This window comes from Drosophila tropicalis, unplaced genomic scaffold (genome assembly GCF_018151085.1).
Source record: "Drosophila tropicalis isolate 14030-0801.00 unplaced genomic scaffold, ASM1815108v1 contig_1024, whole genome shotgun sequence".
Lineage (NCBI taxonomy): Eukaryota > Metazoa > Arthropoda > Insecta > Diptera > Drosophilidae > Drosophila > Drosophila tropicalis.
Window position 1 is genome coordinate 198,563 of NW_027172384.1, and position 22,222 is coordinate 220,784.

The window sequence follows — 22,222 nt, forward strand, 5'->3', positions numbered from 1 at the left end:
TTGTTACATTTTTATCAAATTTTGAATGTTGTGGATATTAATATCAAATTTAGGTGTGCAAATTTTGCATAAGGTAGAAAATTACTGGAGATAATAGATAAAACATTGCGATTGATACGCGAGTATGCATACCAACTATAATGTCTCTACGTAAAAAAGTCTTATTTATATTGCGGAGGCGAAAGAGTGCTTGGCAAAAATTAAAAAAAAATGAAGCAAGTAAGTCGACTCGTCGACTTGGGTATACCATACACCAGGTAAAACAAATATTTCAAATTTCGAAAACCAAATGTACATATGTCTATTAAATTGTTTTTACATGCTTCATAGTATGTGCTATCTCGCTCACTCAACAAACACACTAGCATTCTTTCGCCGCCATTGCAAACGGCCAATTCTGGCCTTGTGGACCGCTTAGTAAAATACGTTCATACGCATATTTTGCATGTTTCTAATCCGACTTCAATAAAATTTGGTAGTTTGGTAGAAATAGATAAGAATAATTAGACTGCCGAATTTAAATGCGATAGTCAAAAAACTACAGGAGGAAATCGGTTTTTTCTAAATTATGGAGGCGGAAGTGGGCGTGGCAAAATATGAAAATATATATATTCTGCGCGCATACTAAGCCAGTATACATACTAAATTTGGTGACTTTAGCTTTGTTTGTTTTTGATAGAATCAGTTTTGTTTAATTTGCGGGGGCAGAAGTGGGCGCGGCAAAATTTTTAAATAGCCAGTTTCTGCGCGTCTATTAAGCTAGTCTACATACTAAATTTGATGTCGGTAGCTATCATAGTTTTTAAGGAAATCACTTTTATGTGAATTCCGGGGGCGGAAGGGGGCGTGGCAAAAAGTTTAAACAATTAGTTTCTGCGCGCTAACTAAACGAGCATATAAACCAAATTTGATGTCTCTAGCTATTATACTTTTTGAGAAAAACAGTTTTGTGTGATTCCTGGGGACGTAAGAGGGCTGGGCCGAAATTCGAATTAACTCTATATATGTACATAATACACGAGTATACATACCAAATTTGGTGACTCTAGCTCTTATAGTCTCCGAGATCTGCGTGTTCATACGGACGGACGGACGGACAGACGGACATGGCTAGATCGACTCGGCTGTTCATCCTGATCAAGAATATATATACTTTATGGGGTCAGAGAAGCTTCCTTCTGCCTGTTACATACATTTTGGCGACTTTAATATACAATTTCACCCTATGGCTGTATGGTATAAAAATCTTTTAAAACTTTACACGCTACACGAGTCTACATACCAAATTTGGTAACTAGCTATTACAGTCCCCGAGATCGCAGTGTTTTTTTTTTTTATTACCTTGCCATAAGGCACTAATTGTACCTCCATTATGTCAGCGGCAACTTTATAAGTATCTAAAAGTTGTTTGGTAATAAAAAACTTTGAATCAGGGCACAGAGCCTCATAGTAGACGATGACCAGTACGGGCACACCTATTTGTCGGTACGAAGCAGTTGATTCCTGTAAAAAAAAAAAAAAAAATTACACAAACGAGCTTATCGGTTTGAAATAAAATAAATATAAATAAAATAAAATAAATAAATAAAATAAAAATTCAATAGAAATGTGGAATATAACCTAGGCGAATGAAAAGTCGCCAGCTGTATCTACATACAGTAAAAAACAGTAGAGCTAGTACTATCGATAGTTTTATATTTTTTTTACTATCAATAGTTTTTAATTATTAAGGTATGTACATTGAGTTGGCTGAAAAATTTGGAAAAAGGATGTCATTATTTTTTACATTATCGCCCATAGAAAAAATGAAGTAAGTTGACTCGCCGACTTGGGTATACCATACACCAGGTGAAACAAATATTTCAAATTTCGAAAACCAAATATATGTCTATTAAATTGTTTTTACATGCTTCATACTATGTGCTATCTCGCTCACTCTACAAACACACGAGCACTCTAGCGCCGCCACTAGCCAACGGCCAATTCTGGCCTTATGGACCGTGTAGTAAAATACGTTCACACGCATATTTTGCATGTTTCTAGTCCGATTTCAATAAAATTTGGTAGTTTGGTAGAAGTAGAAAAGATTAAGTAGTCTGCCGAATTTGAAATCATGGAGGCGGAAGTGGGTGTGGCAAAATATGAAAAGATGTATACCCTGCGCGCATACTAAGCCAGTGTAAATACTTAATTTGGTGACTTTAGCTTTGATAGTTTTTGATAAAATCAGTTTTGTTTAATTTACGGGGGCGGAAGTAGGCGTGGGAAAATTTGTAAATAGCCCATATCTGCGCGTCTATTAAGCTAGTCTGCATACCAAATTTAATGTCGATAGCTGTGATAGTTTTTAAGAAAATCAGTTTTATGTAATTTCATAATACATATTTGCTTATTGTGCATTTAGAATTAAATAAATAAAGAAAATTGCGTGTACACTTTAAATTCCAACACACAAACTATTCCATTTGGAGTTCGAAGCTAGGCACTATAATTTTCTTATTTTGTTGGAACTTGGCATAAATCAAAGGGCTTATAAATTTAAAACATTTTATTCTAATTCCTGATTAAATTAACAGAGGTCCGATATGTTTTTTACTTCTGTTTTATGGTGTAATGACCGGATTCCAGTTATTGAAATAATATTAATACAGACACGTCAGTGTCGTTTGATTTATGTTTTAATATTGATTTTATTCTCAATAAACTCTGGTGCACGACTATAGCCGCACCCTGTTTTTTCTAATAACTCAAAAACAAATAGACAGAGAAGGAATCTAAAACTACCGTTATGTAGAGCATGAAACAAGATGTAGAAATAAATAATAAATCAACAACATTCGCACAAAATAACTGTATATTTTTCACATTTCGTTTTGTTCTAAGTGCATAACTATAGCCGCACTTTTCATTTTTGACTTCTGTAATCACTTTGTGACGTTGTTCTCATGAAATCGGTCGTGAATAATTAGCTGCGGAGATTTTAATCAATATGCCAAAAGGATCGGTCCTCTCAGATTTTGAAAAAGGTCGAATTCTTGCTCTCAAGTGTGAAAGTTTTTCGTCGTGAAATTGCCAGAAAAATTGGTAGATTGGACAAAGTCATTAGAAACTTTTATGAAAATCAGTCCGAATATGGACAACACACAACAGGTGGACCGAAATCCAAAATAAATTCGCGTGCCCAGCGTCTTCTGGAGCGTGCTGCAAGCAACTCCTTGATTACTGCTTATGAGTTACCTGCTGAATGTGGCCTAAATGTATCCCGATGGACGGTTGCACGGGCATTAAAAAAGTGTGCCGCCATTGTGAGACAAAAATTAAAAGTGTCTTCCATATTATTGCAAAGATGAACGGGTGAAGTTCACTAGAGACAATATGTCAATTGATTGGAGAAAGGTACAGGATTTGTTTTCTTATAAAAAGATACTAATTTAATATTTTAGATAATTTTTTCGCAAGAGAAAAAATTTATTAATTAAGGCACGCCGTTACTTTGGAATTTTATTCCAAAAAAACCCTTTTTCTATAAGGTACAATATACCGTGTATAAAAAAACAGGTCTTGAATTTAGTTTGTTAAGGGCGAAGCTCTTACACTAATATTTCATAGCGCCTAAGGGTAATGCACAAAAGGTGGTCTTCGGTATTGTAGGCTTCGCCAGCTTTTTTCGCTTCATTTAGTTGGCAATGTAATTCCCAACTAGTTTTAGCGTTGAAGACATGGTATAGCTATTGCAATTCTGGAGTTCTTTAGCAAAGTCTGCTGATGATAGAACTTGGTAGTTCTTGAAATAGCTATACAGACAACCTGCTCACCTTTTTGTGTGTTACCTTTGAAATAATCTTCTTTTGTAAGATTGATCTCGAGCCGGTTTAAATTCAATTTATTAATTAAATTAAAAACTAATTTGGATGGTCCGGACTGATTCTCAAATTATTGGAGAGATTTAAGAAAAGAACCTGTTTATTTCTCGAAGAGAAATTTCGGTGGAGGATCTCTCATGGTATGGGCTGCTTTCTGTGAGTCAGGATGCTTGGAGATTGCATTTCCAAGCAATCATATGAACTCCAGAGAGTATATCGATTTACTAAAAATGAATCTTCTACTGTTCCTTCGCGCACAACGGGAAGATTCATTTGGTTTCCACCAGGATAACGCATCAATGCACGTCAGTGGGGAGACCCTGTCATGGCTTGATAAGAATGGAATTACACCATTGATGTGGCCGGCATGTTCTCCAGACATGAATCCTATGGAGAACTTGTGGGCTTTACTAGTGCGTAGAATTTATGCCCCTAACACTAAATTTAGCAATGTTAACAGCCTTAAACTAGCTATTATTAAAGAATAGGACAATATCTCATAATAAGATTTAACTAATTTGATTAACTCCATGCCAAATCGTATTTTTGAGCTTATTTCAGCTAAAGGTGGTTATACTCATTATTAATATAAGTAGGTTTTTGGGAGAAGTTCAGGTATGCGAATCAACGATTTGGTTGAATTTCGGAAATGTTGTTGTGTGAAATATTTTGGCGCACTATTCTATATTTTCCTGAAAAATCGCATTTAAAGTTATAGCTTCGCTGACTTCTTTTTTTACATTTTCATAATTATTTTTTTTAATAGCAGAATAGGATAATAATAATGATTTTTGAATGGATTCATTTATTATGCCATTACAAAAACATAAATGTAGAAATATAGACCACTACATACGTAAAATAGACGAATTAATTTCTGCCTTTAAAGTTTTTGTTGTGATATAAATCATAAAAACATGATATACATACATTTATTTGGATTTAGATTTCTTCTATGTCTATTCATTATTGAGTTATAAGAAAAAACTGGGTGCGGCTATAGTCGTGCACCAGAGTTTAGTATTGTATGGCTTGGCCTATGTTTACATACATATACATGTAAGGTACGATGGAGAGTTACAGAGGCTTAACAGCAGCAAGCGGACAGATGATCACGAACAGCAGAGTTCAACCGCAGAACAACAGAGAGTACAGCAGACAGCAGAAGTGATGAGCACGAGAGAGATACTGTTGAAGTTGTAGAGTCGACGAAGCAGCAGTGAGAGAAAAAGGAAGTGAACCGAAGCAGCAGACTAAGACCTGAACAATTGTAACTTTTCCAAACTACTTTAAATTAAATTAATCGATAAACTTAGTTGAGTAAGCCCACTCAACTCACATTTGGGGGCTCGTCCTAATTTGGAAAGTGCAAGTTATTTGGAGTTGTCCGGAGGTGTCTCAAAATTGGCCAGAGGAGTCTCAAAAGTTTTTCCGCGAATTTGCCGAGTGACGCTGATGAAAGGGACGGCAGTACAAGCAAAGCGTTCTAGAATACCAATAGTGAGAGTGAGATAACCATACTACACCAGATCAAAAGCAAAGAAGGCAGTTCAGAGAATGGCAGACGAAGCGGGTGGCGTGTTGAAGTTGAATGAGGTTGCATCTGGAGGCGAAGTTAGTGCTACTGGAATTTAGGCCCTGACTGATAACACCAAAATTCTGCAGGATCTGGTGCAGTTACTCGCTTTGAAAGTTGGATCAGACGAGCAGAATAGAAACAGTGGTACAATCGCAGCGGAAAGCTTTGAAAAAATCATCCCTGAGTTTGATGGCGAAACGATTCCGGTAAAACATTGGTTTCGGAATTTCGAATTAAATGCTGAGGCATATGGCCTAAATATAAAGCAGATGTATGTACAAGCACGTGCCGAAATGACCAAAACGGCAAAGCTGTTTTTGAAGGCCATAGAGGTGTGCCAATATTCGGAGCTAGGGATGACGCTGGAGAATGAATTTGGTCAACGAAGCAAATGCAGCGCCGAGATTCACGCAGATCTACGGGATCGGAAAAAGCACAATCAGGAGTCATTTAACGAGTATCTTCTTCAGATGAGAAAGCTGGCAGCGGTTAGTGACGTTGATGTGCAGTCCGTAATCCGCTATATTGTCGACGGCTTGTAGTTGAAAAGCGACTTTAGATATACTCTCTATGGTCGCAAATTCTTTCAAGAGCTTCAGGAGCAGTATGCTGTGTATGAGCGCGTTGCCGAAAGATCGGCGAGACCTTTTGTGGCCAACGAGACGAATCAGAAGAGATCGCCTCATTTTCCAAATAAGCAGAAGCACTGCTTTAATTGTGGATCCGTCGAGCATTTTTGTAAAGATTGCGATGCTGCAACGAAATGCTTTCGGTGCAATAAAGAGGGACATATGGCGAAAAATTGTCCTGGCTCAGCTGCAGACATTCATGTTGTTCGTGATGCTACACGTGTAAAGAGGATAGCTGTCAATGGAGTCGATGTGGAGTGCTTGGTGGATACGGGAGCCGATGTATCCCTGGTGACCAAGTCGGTATTCAACAATCTTCCAGATGAAGAAATGGACTTCGAGGCTGCGAGGTCTGGGAAACAATATGACACGTCCAGTTGGATGCATTGAAGCAGAGGTTATCGTTGATCAAGAGACGACTTCGCACAAAGTTGTTGTTATTAGGGATAGGGACATTCAACACGACGCGCTGCTCCGATTTGATTTCATATCTAAATTCGATCTTTCATCATCGGCAGGGGGATCCCCCTGCGGGAAAGAAAACTTGTGAGGAGATAAACCAGATAAGTATTTTCAACATTAGTTACGAAAATGATGAAATCGATGTTCCTCAACAGTATGCAAAAGATGTTAAACGGCTGATTCAGAACTACAAGTTGGCAGAAGCTGTAGCAGAAGTACCTGTCAAGCTAAGAATAATTCCCGATGGAGAAATAACTCCTTTTCGCCAGTCTCCAAGCCTATTGGCAATTGCTGAAGAAATGGATGTAGAAAAGCAGATCGATGAATAGTTAGCAGCCGGAATCATACGTCCGTCTTCATCGAACTACGCTAGTCGCTGGTACTAGTAAACAAGAAGGATGGTACGCAGCGTATCTGCGTTGATTTTCCCATTAACCGACCTTTTGCGGAAGTATGTTAGCTTCAAAATGGGCGAGTTTCAGATGAAAGCGTTTCAATTACTCAAGAATGCATTGACTCAGAGCCTGTGCTAAAGCTATACATCAGAGGAGCTAAGACTGAGTTACATACGGATGCATCAAAGGATGGATACGGAGCGCCACTCTTGCAATGGTCAGAAGGCAAACTGCATCCAGTTCACTTCTGGAGCCGAAAATCGTCTGAATCAGAGTCACAGCACACAGTTATATTCTTGAAGCGAAGGCCGTATATTTAGCAGTAAAGAAATTCAGGCACTACCTTCTGGGCTTGCCATTTAAGTTGGTAACGAATTGCTCTGCATTCAAACAAACGCTGAAGAAGGTGGATGTACCGAGATCAGTAACGCAGTGGATAATATATCTACAAAACTTTGACTATGAAGTAGAACATAGACCTGGGGAAAGGCTAAAGCATGTTGACTGCCTAAGTCCCAATCCTTGTATACTGGTGGCTTCTCTGGAGATTACAGCAAGTATAAAAGCAGCACAAGCTAAAGATGATACTCTTAAAGCCATTGTGGAGATTTTGGGCAGCCGTCCGTTTGAGGGATACAAGATGAAAGGTGGACTTCTTTACAGGGAAGAAAACGGTAACGATCTCCTTGTTGTACCGAAGCAGATGGAAAAGGAGGTGATTATCGACGCTCATAATGTTGGTCACTTCGCCATGCAAAAAACCCTTCATGCTGTATATCAATCTTATTGGATTCGCCATCTCGAACAAAAGGTTCAGCAGATTGTGAATAACTGTGTGAAATGTATAATTTTTAACAAAAAACTGGGCAAGAAAGAAATTATGTTGATAAAGGAGGCCAACCACTTCATACGTTGCATATTGACCACTTAGGCCCCATGGATGCCACTACGAAGCAGTATAAATACATCTTGACGATAGTTGGTGCTTTTACAAAGTTTATTTGGCTGTCTCCGACAAAAACTACAAGCTGCGAGGAAGCGCTAAAAAAAATAGATATATGGTCACAAATTTTCTGAAATCCTGTGCGTATAGTTTCCGATAGAGGCTCAGCATTTACGGTCAACTTGTTTGCGGAGCATATGAAAACGAATGGCATAGAGCAAGTATGGACTACAACGGGAGTTCCTCGTGGAAATAGATAGGTAGAGAGAGTGAATCGAACAATTTTGTCGGTTATTGCAAAGATTTCCGAAAGCGATCTAACCAAGTGGTTTAAGGCAGTTCCAGAAGTACAGAGAGCGGTAAATTCTCAGACGCATACAACGACAAAAAAATCGCCGTTCGAGCTCATGTTTGGTGTGAAGATGAACAATAAACCAGCAGACCGTTTAAAACAGCTACTTGAAGAAGAGATGTACCAACGCTTTGATGAAGAACGCCAACTAATGAGACAGAACGCGAAAGCTGAAATTATACAAGCGCAGAAGTCTTATAAGAAGCACTTTGACAATCAAAGAAAGCCAGAGGCAGGATATCAGGTTGGAGATTTAGTCGCCATACGCAGGACGCAGTTTGTCGCAGGAAAAAAACTGTTCAGCGAATATTTAGGTCCTTATGAGGTGACGCAATAAAAGAGGAATGGTAGATACGACGTAAGGAAAGCAGCGGATGTCGATTACCAATTGCGACTATATGAAAATGTGGCGCTATATTATGGACAACGAAGACGATTTATCATCTGGGACAGATGAATGATCAGGAATGGCCGAATGTAAGGTACGATGGAGAGTTACAGAGGCTGAACAGCAGCAAGCGGACAGATGATCACGAACAGCAGAGTTTAACAGCAGAACAACAGAGAGTACAGCAGACAGCAGAAGTGATGAGCACGAGAGAGATACAGTTGAAGTTGTAGAGTCGACGAAGCAGCAGTGAGAGAAAAAGGAAGTGAACCGAAGCAGCAGATTAAGACCTGAACAATTGTAACTTATCCAAACTACTTTAAATTAAATTAATCAATAAACTTAGTTGAGTAAGCCCACCCAACTCACATACATATGTGTGTGTGTTTTGTAGCGGCAGCTTCATCGGCTGTTTCACAGGATAATCATATGGGTCTATTGTTAGTTTCACGCTAATACCTTTCCACTTGGGAAATGGTGGTACAATCTCAATGTTGGTAACCGGAAGTCCCAATTGCAATACATTTTCTTATCTTAGTAGTGACTGCCGTCCTTTTTCAATTACGAAAAAGGATGCAATCAGCTCGGGGCTCTGCTTGATCAATATCGGCGAACATGCAAACACAATTAAGGATTTGATTCGAGGCTTATCCCCTAAATTGACTCTGCGAATTTCCGCGCATTTAAAAAACTGTTGTCTTCTTTGCCTGAAGAGTTAACCACTTGTCTTGGGATAAAAGGTTAAACCAGGATCCAGAATGGATTATTAAAGAAATTTGTGCACCTCCTCGCTGTCAATTTTAAACCAATACCGCTGGACCATCTTGTTTTCATTGGCGTCTTCAATTCTATACTTCTTTGTGAGTCGACTGTGGATATGGGCGTTTAAGGTTTGTTCGGCATCTGACAAACACGAGAGCAACGATAGCATTTGTTCTGGCGTGCTGTACGTGTCCCGATCGTCCACACCTTCCACAATCGCTCTGGTTAGTTTTCGTCGACTTCCAATTAGATATTTTATTTATGGTTTCTGGAAACGTCTTCGACTGCATTAGCTGTGACTGTTTATTCATTTCCTCGTTTATTGGCAGGCTCAATGATTTCGGTAAGGATGTCTTCTTTCTCCAATAATTTCTTTTTTAGTTCAGTACTAGCCCAAGTGTCGATAATTATATCTTTCATAAATATTTCTTTCATTTCGGCTTTCATAGAACCTACATTGCATTTTTGAATTTGTTGACGCCATCGCAAAATAAACTTTCCAAAAGTTTCCCCTTCTGGGGTAATTCGCCTAAAAAGGTGTTTTTCGAAAGTTGAATTTTGTTTGGGTGAGAAATAGGCTGTTTATCGACTAGTACTGAAAACACATCATTTCTAACGGTCTCGTCAAATTCAACTACAGCGCCCGGCAAAGCGTATGCAACAGTCTGCAATTGGTTACCAACCAGGTAGCCATATCTCCCATTCACTTTGAAGCAATGAATTCGCCAAACTCTTACACAAAAAGGGCTTAATGACGCCCTCAGTCATTGCGAATTATTATAATGCAGGTCGGGAAAAAGAATCAATTATTCTTTAAATGCTTCTGTCGATCCAGTTGTCGTTTTATGTCAGCAACTATTTGTTTTATTTATTTATTTTTTTTTTTTTCCCATCGGCTGCTTGCCTCTGACCACTGTCAGATGATATTATAATTGTCTATTAAACCTTTGTTTAACATTTTATCGGCATTTTACCTCTGACCGGTGTCAGATTATTTCAATTAAACAATTGTTTAACACTTTATCGGCATCTCGTCTCTGGTCTTTGTCAGTTTTCTTGATTCTGTGTCTCTTCTCTTTTTATGAGTTCAGACTCAAATCATCTTCGCACTTACATATAAGCAAAGAGATAAAAACCGATAAAAAAATTAACGGATTTAAGCAAGATAGCTTTTGAGCAAACGGAGAGAGAAAACAAAGCTATTTCGAGGGCAAGATAATTTTAATAATATACACTTATAGGGTGAAATGGTATATTAAAGTCGCTAAAATGTCTGTAACAGGCAGAAAGAAGCTTCTCTGACCCTATAAAGTATATATATTCTTTATCAGGATCAACAGCCGAGTCGATCTAGCTATGTCCGTCTGTCCGTCCGTCCGTCTGTCCGTCTGTATGAACCAGCAGATCTCGGAGGCTATAAGAGCTAGAGCCACCAAATTTGGTATATATACTCGTGTAGTATGTAAATGTATAAGTTAATTGGAATTTCGGCCACGTCCCCTTACGCCCCCAGGAATCACATAAAACTATTTTTTTAAAAAAGTATATCAGCTAGAGACATCAAATTTGGTTTACATACTCGCTTAGTTAGCGCGCAAAAACTTATTGTTCAAACTTTTTGCCACGCCCCCTTCCGCCCCGGAATTAACATAAAACTGATTTAGTTTAAAACTATGATAGCTATCGACATTAAATTTGGTATGCAGACTAGCGAAGTAGACGAGCAGATATTGGGTATTTAAAAATTTTGCCACGCCCACTTCCGCCCCCCGCAAATTAAACAAAATTTTTTTTATCAAAAACTAACAAAGCTAAAGTCACCAAATTTGGTATGTACACTGGCTTAGTATGCGCGCAGCGTGTATATGTTGTCATATTTTGCCACGCGTATTTCCGCGTCCATGATTTCAAATTTGGCAGACTAATTAATCTTATCTACTTCTCCCAAACTACCAAATTTTATTGAAATCGGACTAGAAACATGCAAAATATGCGTGTGAACGTATTTTACTACACGGTCCATAAGGCCAGGATTGGCCGTTGGCTAGTGGCGGCGCTAGAGTGCTCGTGTGTTTGTAGAGTGAGCGAGATAGCACATAGTATGAAGCATGTAAAAACAATTTAATAGACATATATTTGGTTTTCGAAATTTGAAATATTTGTTTCACCTGGTGTATGGTATACCCAAGTCGGCGAGTCAACTTACTTACTTCATTTTTTCACTTTGTCCATGCGCACACACAGCCACGCTGATTCTACATATAAACTCTGGTGCACGACTATAGCCGCACCCTGTTTTTTCTTATAACTCAAAAACGAATAGACATAGAAGAAATCTAAAACTACCGTTAGATAAAGCATGAAGCAAGATGTAGAAATAATAAAAACAACATTTGCACAAAATAACTGTAATTTTTCACATTTCGTTTTGTTCTAAGTGTATAACTATAGCCGCACTTTTCATTTTTTATAAACAAAAACAAAGTATTAACAAATTTCTAACAACCTACTTATATTAATAATGAGTGTAACCACCTTTAACTGAAATAAGCTCAAAAATACGATTTGGCATGGAGTTAATCAAATTACTTATATCTAATTGGGAGATACTGTCCCATTCTTTAATAATAGCCAGTTTAAGGCTATTAACATTGCTAAATTTAGTGTTACGGGCATAAATTCTACGCACTAGTAAAGCCCACAAGTTCTCCATAGGATTCATGTCTGGAGAACATGCCGGCCACATCAATGGTGTAATTTAGAATTTAAATTTAGAAGAAATATCAAATTTAGAAGAAATATCAAAGTAGATCGGATGGCCTTGAAAATGGGTCGAGTAGAACTAAAATATTCAAATAATTCCGTTCCATTCTTGAACTTTTTAATACTCAGAGGAGAAACCCATCCAAAGTATCGAGAAATAAAATTGTGGATTCAACAAAATAGCAAGATTAATACAATAATTGAAGCTTTTAGCCGATTAAATCGAAGAAATAGGCCTTTGACCCTCCTGGGTACATGATTTATTCATCTATACCATAAAGATCATTAAGCTCTCTGGGGATTACGTAATACAAAAATATTTATTAACAAAAATATGGTTACATGGGACTTGACGGTGGTGTTTTTTTTCAATTTTTAATTGTGCTTAGTTTTCTTTCCCTTGTGATTTATTGGCATCATTTGCCAAAGTAATTCGTTTTTTTGTGTTTGGAGTATTTTATGCAAATGCCTCTTCATCGCCCCGATCACACGATCAGTGCTAGTGTTTTTATACCCCTGTAAAAATGGTATATTATTTTTGGTCAGAAGTGTGTAACGTATAGAAGGAAACGTTTCCGACCATATAAAGTATATATATTCTTGATCCCTACGACGAGACGAGTTTATATAGCCATGTCCGTATTTCCGTCTGGATCAATGCAAGACCTACAGAACTACAATTTTGCATGTAGGCTTGTATATACAGCACAGGTTGTATATTTCGGATTCAGCCGCATCGGACCACTACATCATATACATAGCTCCCATACAATTGGCAAAGTCACGAACAGTGACTTTGTGCCAAGTTTGATCAAGATCGGGTGACTATATCATATAGCTCCCATAGGAACGATCGGTCGATAACAGTGACTTTTGTAAATAACATCGTTACTTTTAACGCGATTGCTTTCAAATTCAACATTTGTTAGTTTTATATATTTGTTAATGCCGAATTTTATGAAGACCGGGTGACTATATCATATAGCTCCAATAGGAACGATCGGTGGAAAACAGTGACTTTGATCAATATCTTCGTTCCTGATATACAACCCCTGCAGTATATACAAGCCTAGGTGCAAAATTTTAGCTCTGTAGCTCTTACGGTCTAGGAGAATTTTGCGTTGATCCAGACGGACGGACGGACGAACGGACGGAAGGACATGGCTATTTGAACTCGTCTCGTCGTGCTGATCAAGAATATATATACTTTGTATGGTCGGAGATGCTTAGTTCTAGGCGTTGCACACTTCTGACCAAAACTAATATACCCTTTTTGCAAGGGTATAATAAGTCATATAGATTCTTATATCAAGTATTGCTTAGCGACTAAACAGAACATGCATCCACACTCTGTGGAAAAGCATTTAAGTTCATTTATACACACAACAAATCAGTTCATATTTTGAATTCAACAAATGAAGATCGTGTTTTTGGTTGTGATACTAGATTCCCCTTCATTTTTTGTCTTTCGAGCCGGATGGATAATTTTTGGTCCTTCCAGAAAAAAAAAAACTCTGCAGTTTTCCCCCACCAGTGGTAAGAGACTCAGACAGTGAATCAGCTCCTTAAAGTCTAAATTCCTATGCAAGTGTAAATGCTAAGATCAGCTAAAGGTTGCAAAATAAAATAATTTTTGTTTTCCCCCACCAGTGGTAAGAGAGAGTATAAAATAAAAGCAAAATATTATTGCTTAATAAATAAAAAGTGCGTGCGTCCGATTTTAAAGGCAGTTTGGCTAGTAGAGCAACTGTGGTATTTTCGGCGGCGGGAATGTTTTTGTGTGCAGCGAATTCAAACAATATCGAAAAAAAAAAAAACACATAAAAATATATATACACTATAAGTAGTTTCAAATCGGCAACTACAAACAGCAGCAGAGCAACAAGATAGTTGCAAACAAGAGTCCGCTGGAGAACGTACACTGCAATACAAGGATATCTGTTGCGATGACCGGCACCGGTACTTGAGCCCATAAGCCCTGAGCAACGACACAGATAAAAAAAAAGAAACCAGAGGGCCGGGGCTAACTTCGACCGCGTCAAAGTTTGTATACCCTTGCAACTTTTTATATAGTCAGATATAGTCATGTTTAATTTGAAAACAATCGCGTTAAAAGTAACGAAGTTATTAACAAAAGTCACTGTTTTCGACCGATCGTTTCTATTTTATATGGTCACCCGATCTTGATCAAATTTGGCACAGTAGTTTTTAGGCGTAATAAACTGTATAATATTAAGTTTCACGATATCACAGAAAATAACGAAGTTATTGATAAAAGTCACTGTTCGTGACTTTGGCGTTTATATGGGAGCTATATGATATAGTGGTCCGATCCGGCAGAATCCGAGATATACAACCCCTGCAGTATATACAAGCCTACGTGCAAAACTTCAGCTCTTACGGTCTAGGAGGAGTTTGCGTTGATCCAGACGGTTGAACGGACGGACGGACGGACATGGCTATTTGAACTCGGCTCGTCGTGCTGATAAAGAATATATCTACTTTCTATGGTCGGAGATGCTGACCAAATAAAATACTCTTTTTGCAAGGGTATAAAAAAACTACCACTACCTGGGGTCGAGCTAAAAAAGACAATGCAGACCACACCGAAGAAGACGTGCCCGACGGATAGCCCTGGACCATTGCACTCACGATATTGCGAATACACCTGTACTAATAGGACCGACACCGGCGCCACAACACCTTGTGCGAAGACCAGCACCGGCACCGTCTAGCGCGACAAGCTAGACCATGGACGCAGTAGGACCGGTAGCGCTATAGAGAGCGCCTAACAATTAAATACACCATAAATACAATTTTTTGCAAAAAAAAAAAGGAAAAATTTTAAGAAATATTGTAAAATTGAGCGGAACCTTATCTGCCCGATAGCAGCATAGCCTGTAAAGCTATGCGAAACATTAGGTAGGAAGATCACAGCGATTATCGAGTAGGGAAAGTAAAAAAAAAGAGATAAATAAATCGAATCAAAAAATATAATATATAATTGATGATAGAAGTCAATAAATATAACAATATTTTTAAGAAAGTTGCCCGTTGAAGTCAAGAACAAAAATAAATATATCCAAAAAATTAAAAAAAAATTTATTTAAGTAAATACATATTTAAAAAAAAATCAATTTATTGTCACTCATACATACATACACTATAAAAATGTTCCCTACCAAAACTGTTATTGTTGAGTTGCATAAAAAGTTGAAGAAGATAGAAGAGTTAGATGCTAGTAAGTTAACTAGCGAAATTTTTAACGAAGTTAGGGACATACAGAAGGAGTGACCGAACACCTCTATTTCACTGATGGAAAATATGAGGATGGTTTTTGGCAGCCAAATCAATAGCCAAAAGAAAGTCAAGCAGGCAGGGCACTATTGATTCGGAAAACATTGAAGCAGATGCAACGAAGTCAGAAAATGTTAAGGTCAGCAAAGGAGAGTCGCGGGAAAACGCGACCTCCAGTAATGAGAACGCTAATGTTAGCCTGGCAATATTTGGACATTGTGAGCAAAGATTTACGTACGATAGACATTAGAACAGGCGAAATGTACATACATATATTACAAAAAATGTGCCAAACTTATATAGATGACCTTATATGTATTGAAACGTTGGAAGAGTTCATAGAAGAATTGGAGTTCGACCTTCAGAACACCTTGGTAGCGTTAGAAGAAAAAATAAACGATCAGAAAAATTTGAAAGTGAGAGGCGAACTACCGGTGTTGCCAAAAATTCAGGTTCCTACATTTTTTAGAGAGCCTAGAGAATGGGACCTGTTTGTCGAATTATTTGTGAAATTGTTTGAAAAGAGAGAGGATTTAAGTCTTGCTCTTTTTTTTTTTTTTTTTTAAACGTTTAATATATATTTGTTGAATCTACTCTTAAATTAGAGCCTAACAACAAGTTTGAGATATTTTTCTTAATCTAGTACTTAATATAAATCCTGCGGATATTGCAGGCGGCCCGAATCACTTGTTATTGGGTTGGTCTGTCATTTCTTTTAAGACGAGTTCTATTATTAGTTCGCGTAAGGGAATTGGCAAGAACATTTGGGTGTGCATCCAGTTTCGCAGAATACTTTAGTTGTTGACTACCTATTTCAGATTTTACGCTAGGTATATTTAAATCATTTTGAATGTTGTCGTTCCGTATGTACCACGGGGCCCCCGTGATTGATCTTAAAATTTTTGACTGCGCTCTTTGTATAATATCGACATTGCTGGTACTTGCCTTCCCCCATAGTACGGCTCCGTAAGTCCAGATGGGTTTCAGTACGGAGTTGTATAGGAGGACTTTATATTCTAGACGTAGAGGGGACCGAGCATTGATGATCCAATGTAGGCTACTTGCTTTCAGTTTAAGCTGTGACTTTTTTGCCTCGATGTGCTTGCGCCAAGTTAGTCTTCTGTCTAGGTGGATGCCAAGGTAAGTGACATCCTCGGCTTGAGGAACTGGTATGTTGTTTAGCATTAGAGCTGGACAGTTTCTTCTGTTAAGCGTAAATGTAACATGTTTGCATTTCTGCTCGTTGACCCGGATACGCCAGGTTGCTAGCCATTCCTCTACCACCTTGAGGTGTTCCTCTAATTTTGCAGAGGCTTGTATTGGGCATTTGGATCTGCTGAGGATTGCCGTGTCATCGGCAAAAGTGGACGTTGTAAGTCCTAAACTCGTTGGTAAGTCTGCAGTGTACAGTAGGTAGAGCAATGGGCCGAGTACACTGCCTTGCGGTACACCAGCTTTGATTTCAAAATCAGCAGAGACGGAGCCATTGCATCTTACAGCGAATTGCCTATTGTAAAGGTAAGATTCCATGAGTTTGTGGGTGTACTGTGGCAGTTTTTGCCGGATTTTGAACATCAGACCCTCCAGCCAAACTCTATCGAAAGCCTGGGCAACGTCGAGAAAGACAGCCGCACAGTATTCTTTTAGTTCGAATGCTGTTCGTATTTCGGATGTTATGCGATTGACTTGTTCAATTGTACCATGTTTTTCGCGGAAGCCGAACTGGTGTGAAGGGATTGTGTTCTCCGATGCCAGAAATGAGTTTAGTCGGATCTGCAGGACCTTTTCAAAAAGCTTCGAAAGACATGGCAGCAAACTAATTGGCCTATAGGATGATGGCTGGGTTTTGTCCTTTCCCACTTTAGGAATCATGATGATAGTGGACCTTTTCCATGTTCTTGGGAAGTAGCCAATTCTTATTATAGCGTTGAACAGTTTGCAGATGTATTCTATGGCAATGATAGGGAGTTCCAGGATCATTTTCGGTGTGATTAGGTCATGGCCAGGGGCTTTTTTTGGCTTTATGTGGTTTTTAATAACTGCAGTGATCTCGTCCGATTGGAGTTCCGAGTACTCACTATCCGTTAGTGTGCTCGAAGGGGGAAGTACAGATGAGTTTGATGTTGGATTTGGCTGGAAAACCATTTTAAGATGTGTGGCAAATACGGATGCCCTCTCTTCGTCACTGCGGGCCCATCCACCGGTTGGACTCCTTATCGGTGAAATTGTCTCTGCAGGAGCGCTTAAAGTTGGGTGGGCTTTCCACAGAGGATGTTTAGTGCTGGTTGGGCTGAGCTTTTCTATGTATTTTCTTTGAGCCCAGCTTTCCTCTTGTCTTAACGCCTTGGAGAGGTTGCGATTAGCATGCCTTAGGCGAAGTTTTGCTGCTGGTGAGCGAGTAATCTGCCATTCTCTTCTTAGACGTCGTTTTTCCGTTACTAATTGTTCTATCCGCCGATTCGTAGGCCTGTCAACAGGTTTAGTGTAAGAAGAGGCAGGTGGAGTAGATACTTTTGCTGCAGCTGCCATCATAGACTCAAGTGCAGAGACGCACATATCAATGTCCTCTGCAGCATCCAGTTTCGGCGAACAGTCAATGTGGGCACTCATGTACATTTTAAATTTAAGCCAATTTGTTTTGTTGTTTGTAAGCCTATATGGGCGATCAAGTACTTGAGGTCTTGTTAATAGTGTGAATAGTACTGGAGAGTGATCGGAATTTAAATCTAGCAGTGTATCCGCAGTGATCCGATTACGTGGAATCCTCTTGGTTACTGCGAAATCAATCAAGTCAGGCACTTTCTGTGGATCTGTGAGCCAATAAGTAGGCCTACCCGGTGAGACGCAATCCATCTTATTGAGAGGGTTGACTATTGTGTTGTACAACTGCTTGCCTTTAGGATTTACCAGGCGAGATCCCCAGTGCGTATGTTTGGAGTTATAGTCCCCTGCTGCAATGAAGCGATCTCCGAGTGTGTTAAAGAAATCGGTAAATTCCTTTTCAGAGATTGAGAAGCGTGGTGGGCAGTACAGGGCAACCAATGTAGTGTTGCCGCAGCTGGTTTGAACGGTTATAGCAGTTGCTTGTAGGTGCTGTGTTTCAAACCTGTTGAGGAACGAGTGTTTTATACGGTTTTTGATTAGGATACCAGTACCGCCATGAGCTTTTCCGTCTGGATGGTTTGTTGCATAGAAGGTATATTTTGGTATTTGAAAATTATTTTTTGATGTTAAATGTGTTTCCGAAATCAGCAAAACGTCGATTTCACTTGAGTCTAGGAATAGTTGCAGTTCATTTTTGTGCTTGGAGATGCCGTTAGCATTCCAAAGACATAGACGTAGGGAAGCCATTATTTATTCTCGATAAGCTTCTGGATAAGCAGGTTTTGATTCCGCATCAGTTCTTGCATACAGTTTTGCATGAACGTCATAAAAGTGGTCATGTTTTGATTGAGTGAGATCAATAGGGCTTCTAAGCCACTTGGAATTTGCTGGCCAAGCTCTGGTGCGCTAGGTTGCGGATTCTGTAGATGGTGGAGTGACGGGGTCTCTTTTGCGGGCTCCGTCTGTCCAGTTCGGAGCACACTAGCGAAGGATACACTAGGACTGTATGTAGCAGGCAAGTTAGATGATCTAACAGCCTTGGCAAAGAATACCTCCGGTGTAGTTTTAGAGGCGTTGACGGTGATTTTTGGTCCAGCTGGGGGTTTGCGCCCGTTTAGGTGAGATTTAAGATCCTTGAAGACAGGACATCCTCTGTAGTTGGCCGTGTGGTTCCCTCCACAGTTACTGCATAATCTTAAAGCGACATTGTTTCTGTCCTTGGTGCAAATGTCATCTTTATGATGTTCGCCACAGCCAACACACACTGACCTGAGATTGCAGTTGTTAGAGGTGTGGTTGTATTCCTGGCAGTTTTTACACTGCGGTGGTTGGTGTCTCTTATGGGGCTCCTCTACGGTGATTCTTCTGTGCAATAGGAGCTGTAGGTTGTAGATTGGGTGCACTTCATTTGGCTTCGACCGCTTTGCATCTGGTTGGAGCTCGATTTTAAAGAGCGGCTGTGCGACTTTGTTCCTGTTGATGATGTTGACAACGGATTTGACCGCAAACCCTTTTTCGACCAACGCGTCTGCTATTTCTTGAGTAGGGACCGATGGCTCAATCCCCTTCAACACAACCTGGAGCCCTTTACTGCTTTTTAGTTGGTAGGTATAGAAGTTGATGTTAGCATTACGGAGGTACTTTTCAATGATGCGGAAATTGTCCTCAGTTTGGGTTTGACATTTAATTTCTTTAATGTTACCCCTATTGAGAGGGGTTACAACAAAGTTATTTGCCCCTACTGTTTCTACTAGCTTCGAAATCAGGGCGCTGCAGTTGGCTCCACGGATGTATAAGGGGGGTGGTCTAGCCGATTTAACTTTATCTACAGCGCCGGCTTGATCATCTTGCTGATCGGCAAGAATTTTAAAACGATTCCCGCTAAGGGGTGCTACTCGTTCATTTGGTTTGGTTATTTTCGGCGTGTTGCCACTTTTTTTTCTTTTGCGGGGTTAGCTTCCGCTTAGTTATTTTAATATATCTATCCATTCCAGTTTGGACAGAAGTCGTTGGGTTTACTATTGTGGCTGACTCAGGGCGACTTGTCGTTGACGGCTTGAGGCAGGTCAATACTTCGGCAGACGCTGCAGTAGTTGCTGTCAACGAGCTGACGGTGCTGGTCGGTGCAATCGGTGACCCAGTTATCGTTATTGATGGAGAAGCACACTGCTCTCTCCACGGTAAGTTGCTTTTGATTGCTGAGTGGCTGGCACTTTCGGTGTTATTGCTTACGTTAGCATTCAGTGGGGTCGGCGACACCACCGAAAAGTACGCGTTGTTGCGTTGGACCGAGAGTCGACGCTCACGTTGTTGTTGTACAATTAGTTCTTGTAGCTGTTGCTGTTGGGGATCGAGAGAGCTTGGGCCCGAATTGGTGGACATGGCTTTTGTAAAAATTACGCACTTTGTTGTTGCAACTTAGTATTTATTGCTATTAGAGCAATCTAATAGCAATATGATTGTAAATAGGCGTCTCTGGGGCGACTGAGAGCCCTACACAAATTTTTGCAAACGCGGTCTTTTTTTTTTACACTCAATTTTTGCGGAGTGCATTAAAAAACACGTCTGTACACGGCGGCAGTTAAATTGCTATGCTCTTGCTCTTAAGTTCAAATATTTAAAATCCGCGTTAAAGGGCGAAGCGAGCAGCATGGTAGCTCATCTATTGTCAGGTTCAGATGACAATTAAAGTGCCGCTTGGGAACTGTTGACCAAGCGATTTGCAATTAATCGGAAGGTATTCTCCGAACAATTAAGACGGATCGTTGATTTAACGATGATCAACAATGAATCTGCAAAAAATTTAAAGGGAGTGTTTGACATAGTAAGTGAGTCAGTAATTAAAATTAAAACAAACTTGTCCAATGAAGTTGACGTGATTTTCGCAAAAATACTACTACTGCCAAAGTTAATGAAAGCTCTTCCATTAAAAAGGATTAGGGTGGATATATCAAAATGGCAATCCTAAGTACTTGCTGATCATACCTTTAATAAACGTGCTATGGTTGATATAATAATGGGGTTAAACGTATATACCCAAATCATAAAAAAGGATTGATGGCCTTCTAGGCCGAAATACTCAATTTGGTTGGATCGTCTCGGAATGCAACAAATCAAAAAATAATAAATCTGTAGTGGCAACAATAATATATGGGCAATTCAGAAATCACTCACACGACTTTCGGAAGTAGAATAAAACTTTATAAGTGAACGAAATCAAAGAAAATCAAATATTTTACAATTAATCATTAATAATTTTTTAAAGTACTTTTAGGGTACCATCAATCGTAATAAAAATTTTGGGCCTCCTGTTTTTATCTGTTGAGAAAAAAGCTCCAAAAGAGCGGTCACTCACACGACATAAGATTATACATCATTGCTAACAACCGCCAAACTCTGCGAACTGTCTGAGAATTTGGCACTTTGAATATTTTTTGCATATATTAGAAATGTTAAGCTTTATTTGTAGACTTAAGATTTTTGCATATTGGCCTCGACCTTTTCTTAAAAATTATTTTTCTGATTCACTCACACGACATCACTCCCACGACATTTTTTCCAGTACAGTTTTCAATGCATTTTCATAGAAAATTTTAGTTATTATACCCTTGCAAAAAGGGTATATTAATTTTGGTCAGAAGTGTGCAACGCATAGAACGAAGCATCTCCGACCATACAAAGTATATATATTCTTGATCAGCACGACGAGACGAGTTCAACTAGCCATGTCCGTCCGTCTGGATCAACGCAAACTCCTCCTAGACCGTAAGAGCTACAGAGCTGATATTTTGCACCTAGGCTTGTATATACAGCAGGCGTTGTATATCTCGGATTCAGCCGGATCGGACCACTATATCATATAGCTCCCATACAAACCCCAAAGTCACGAACAGTGACTTTTCTCAATAACTTCGTTATTTTCTGCGCTATTATCGTGAAACTTAATATTAGAGAGTTTATTACGCCTATAAACTACTGTGCCAAATTTAATCAAGATCGGGTGACTATATCATATAGCTCCCATAGGAACGATCGGTCGAAAACAGTGACTTTTGTAATTTTGATCAATATCTTCGTTATTACCTATGATTGTAGGCCATTCTTTCGCAAACATTAGCCATTGATAGCTAATAGGTAAGGAAAGAGTTACCAAAAAAGTTGCAAGGGTATACAAACTTTGACGCG

At 39.2% G+C, this 22,222-nt stretch overlaps 1 protein-coding gene across 3 annotated transcripts in view; it reads right to left on the reverse strand.

The window, feature by feature from the left end:
* Nucleotides 1-22,222, reverse strand: part of LOC137571863 (gamma-interferon-inducible lysosomal thiol reductase) — a 197,293-nt gene that overhangs the window by 88,810 nt on the left and 86,261 nt on the right. For all 3 annotated transcript variants that reach the window (XR_011031491.1, XM_068283538.1, XM_068283530.1), the window contains exon 2: nucleotides 1,342-1,503. Coding sequence is in view for 2 of the 3 variants with exons in the window: in XM_068283538.1 (XP_068139639.1) it covers nucleotides 1,342-1,503 (162 nt within the window). In the remaining variant the exon portion in view is untranslated. The remainder of the gene's footprint in view (nucleotides 1-1,341; nucleotides 1,504-22,222) is intronic.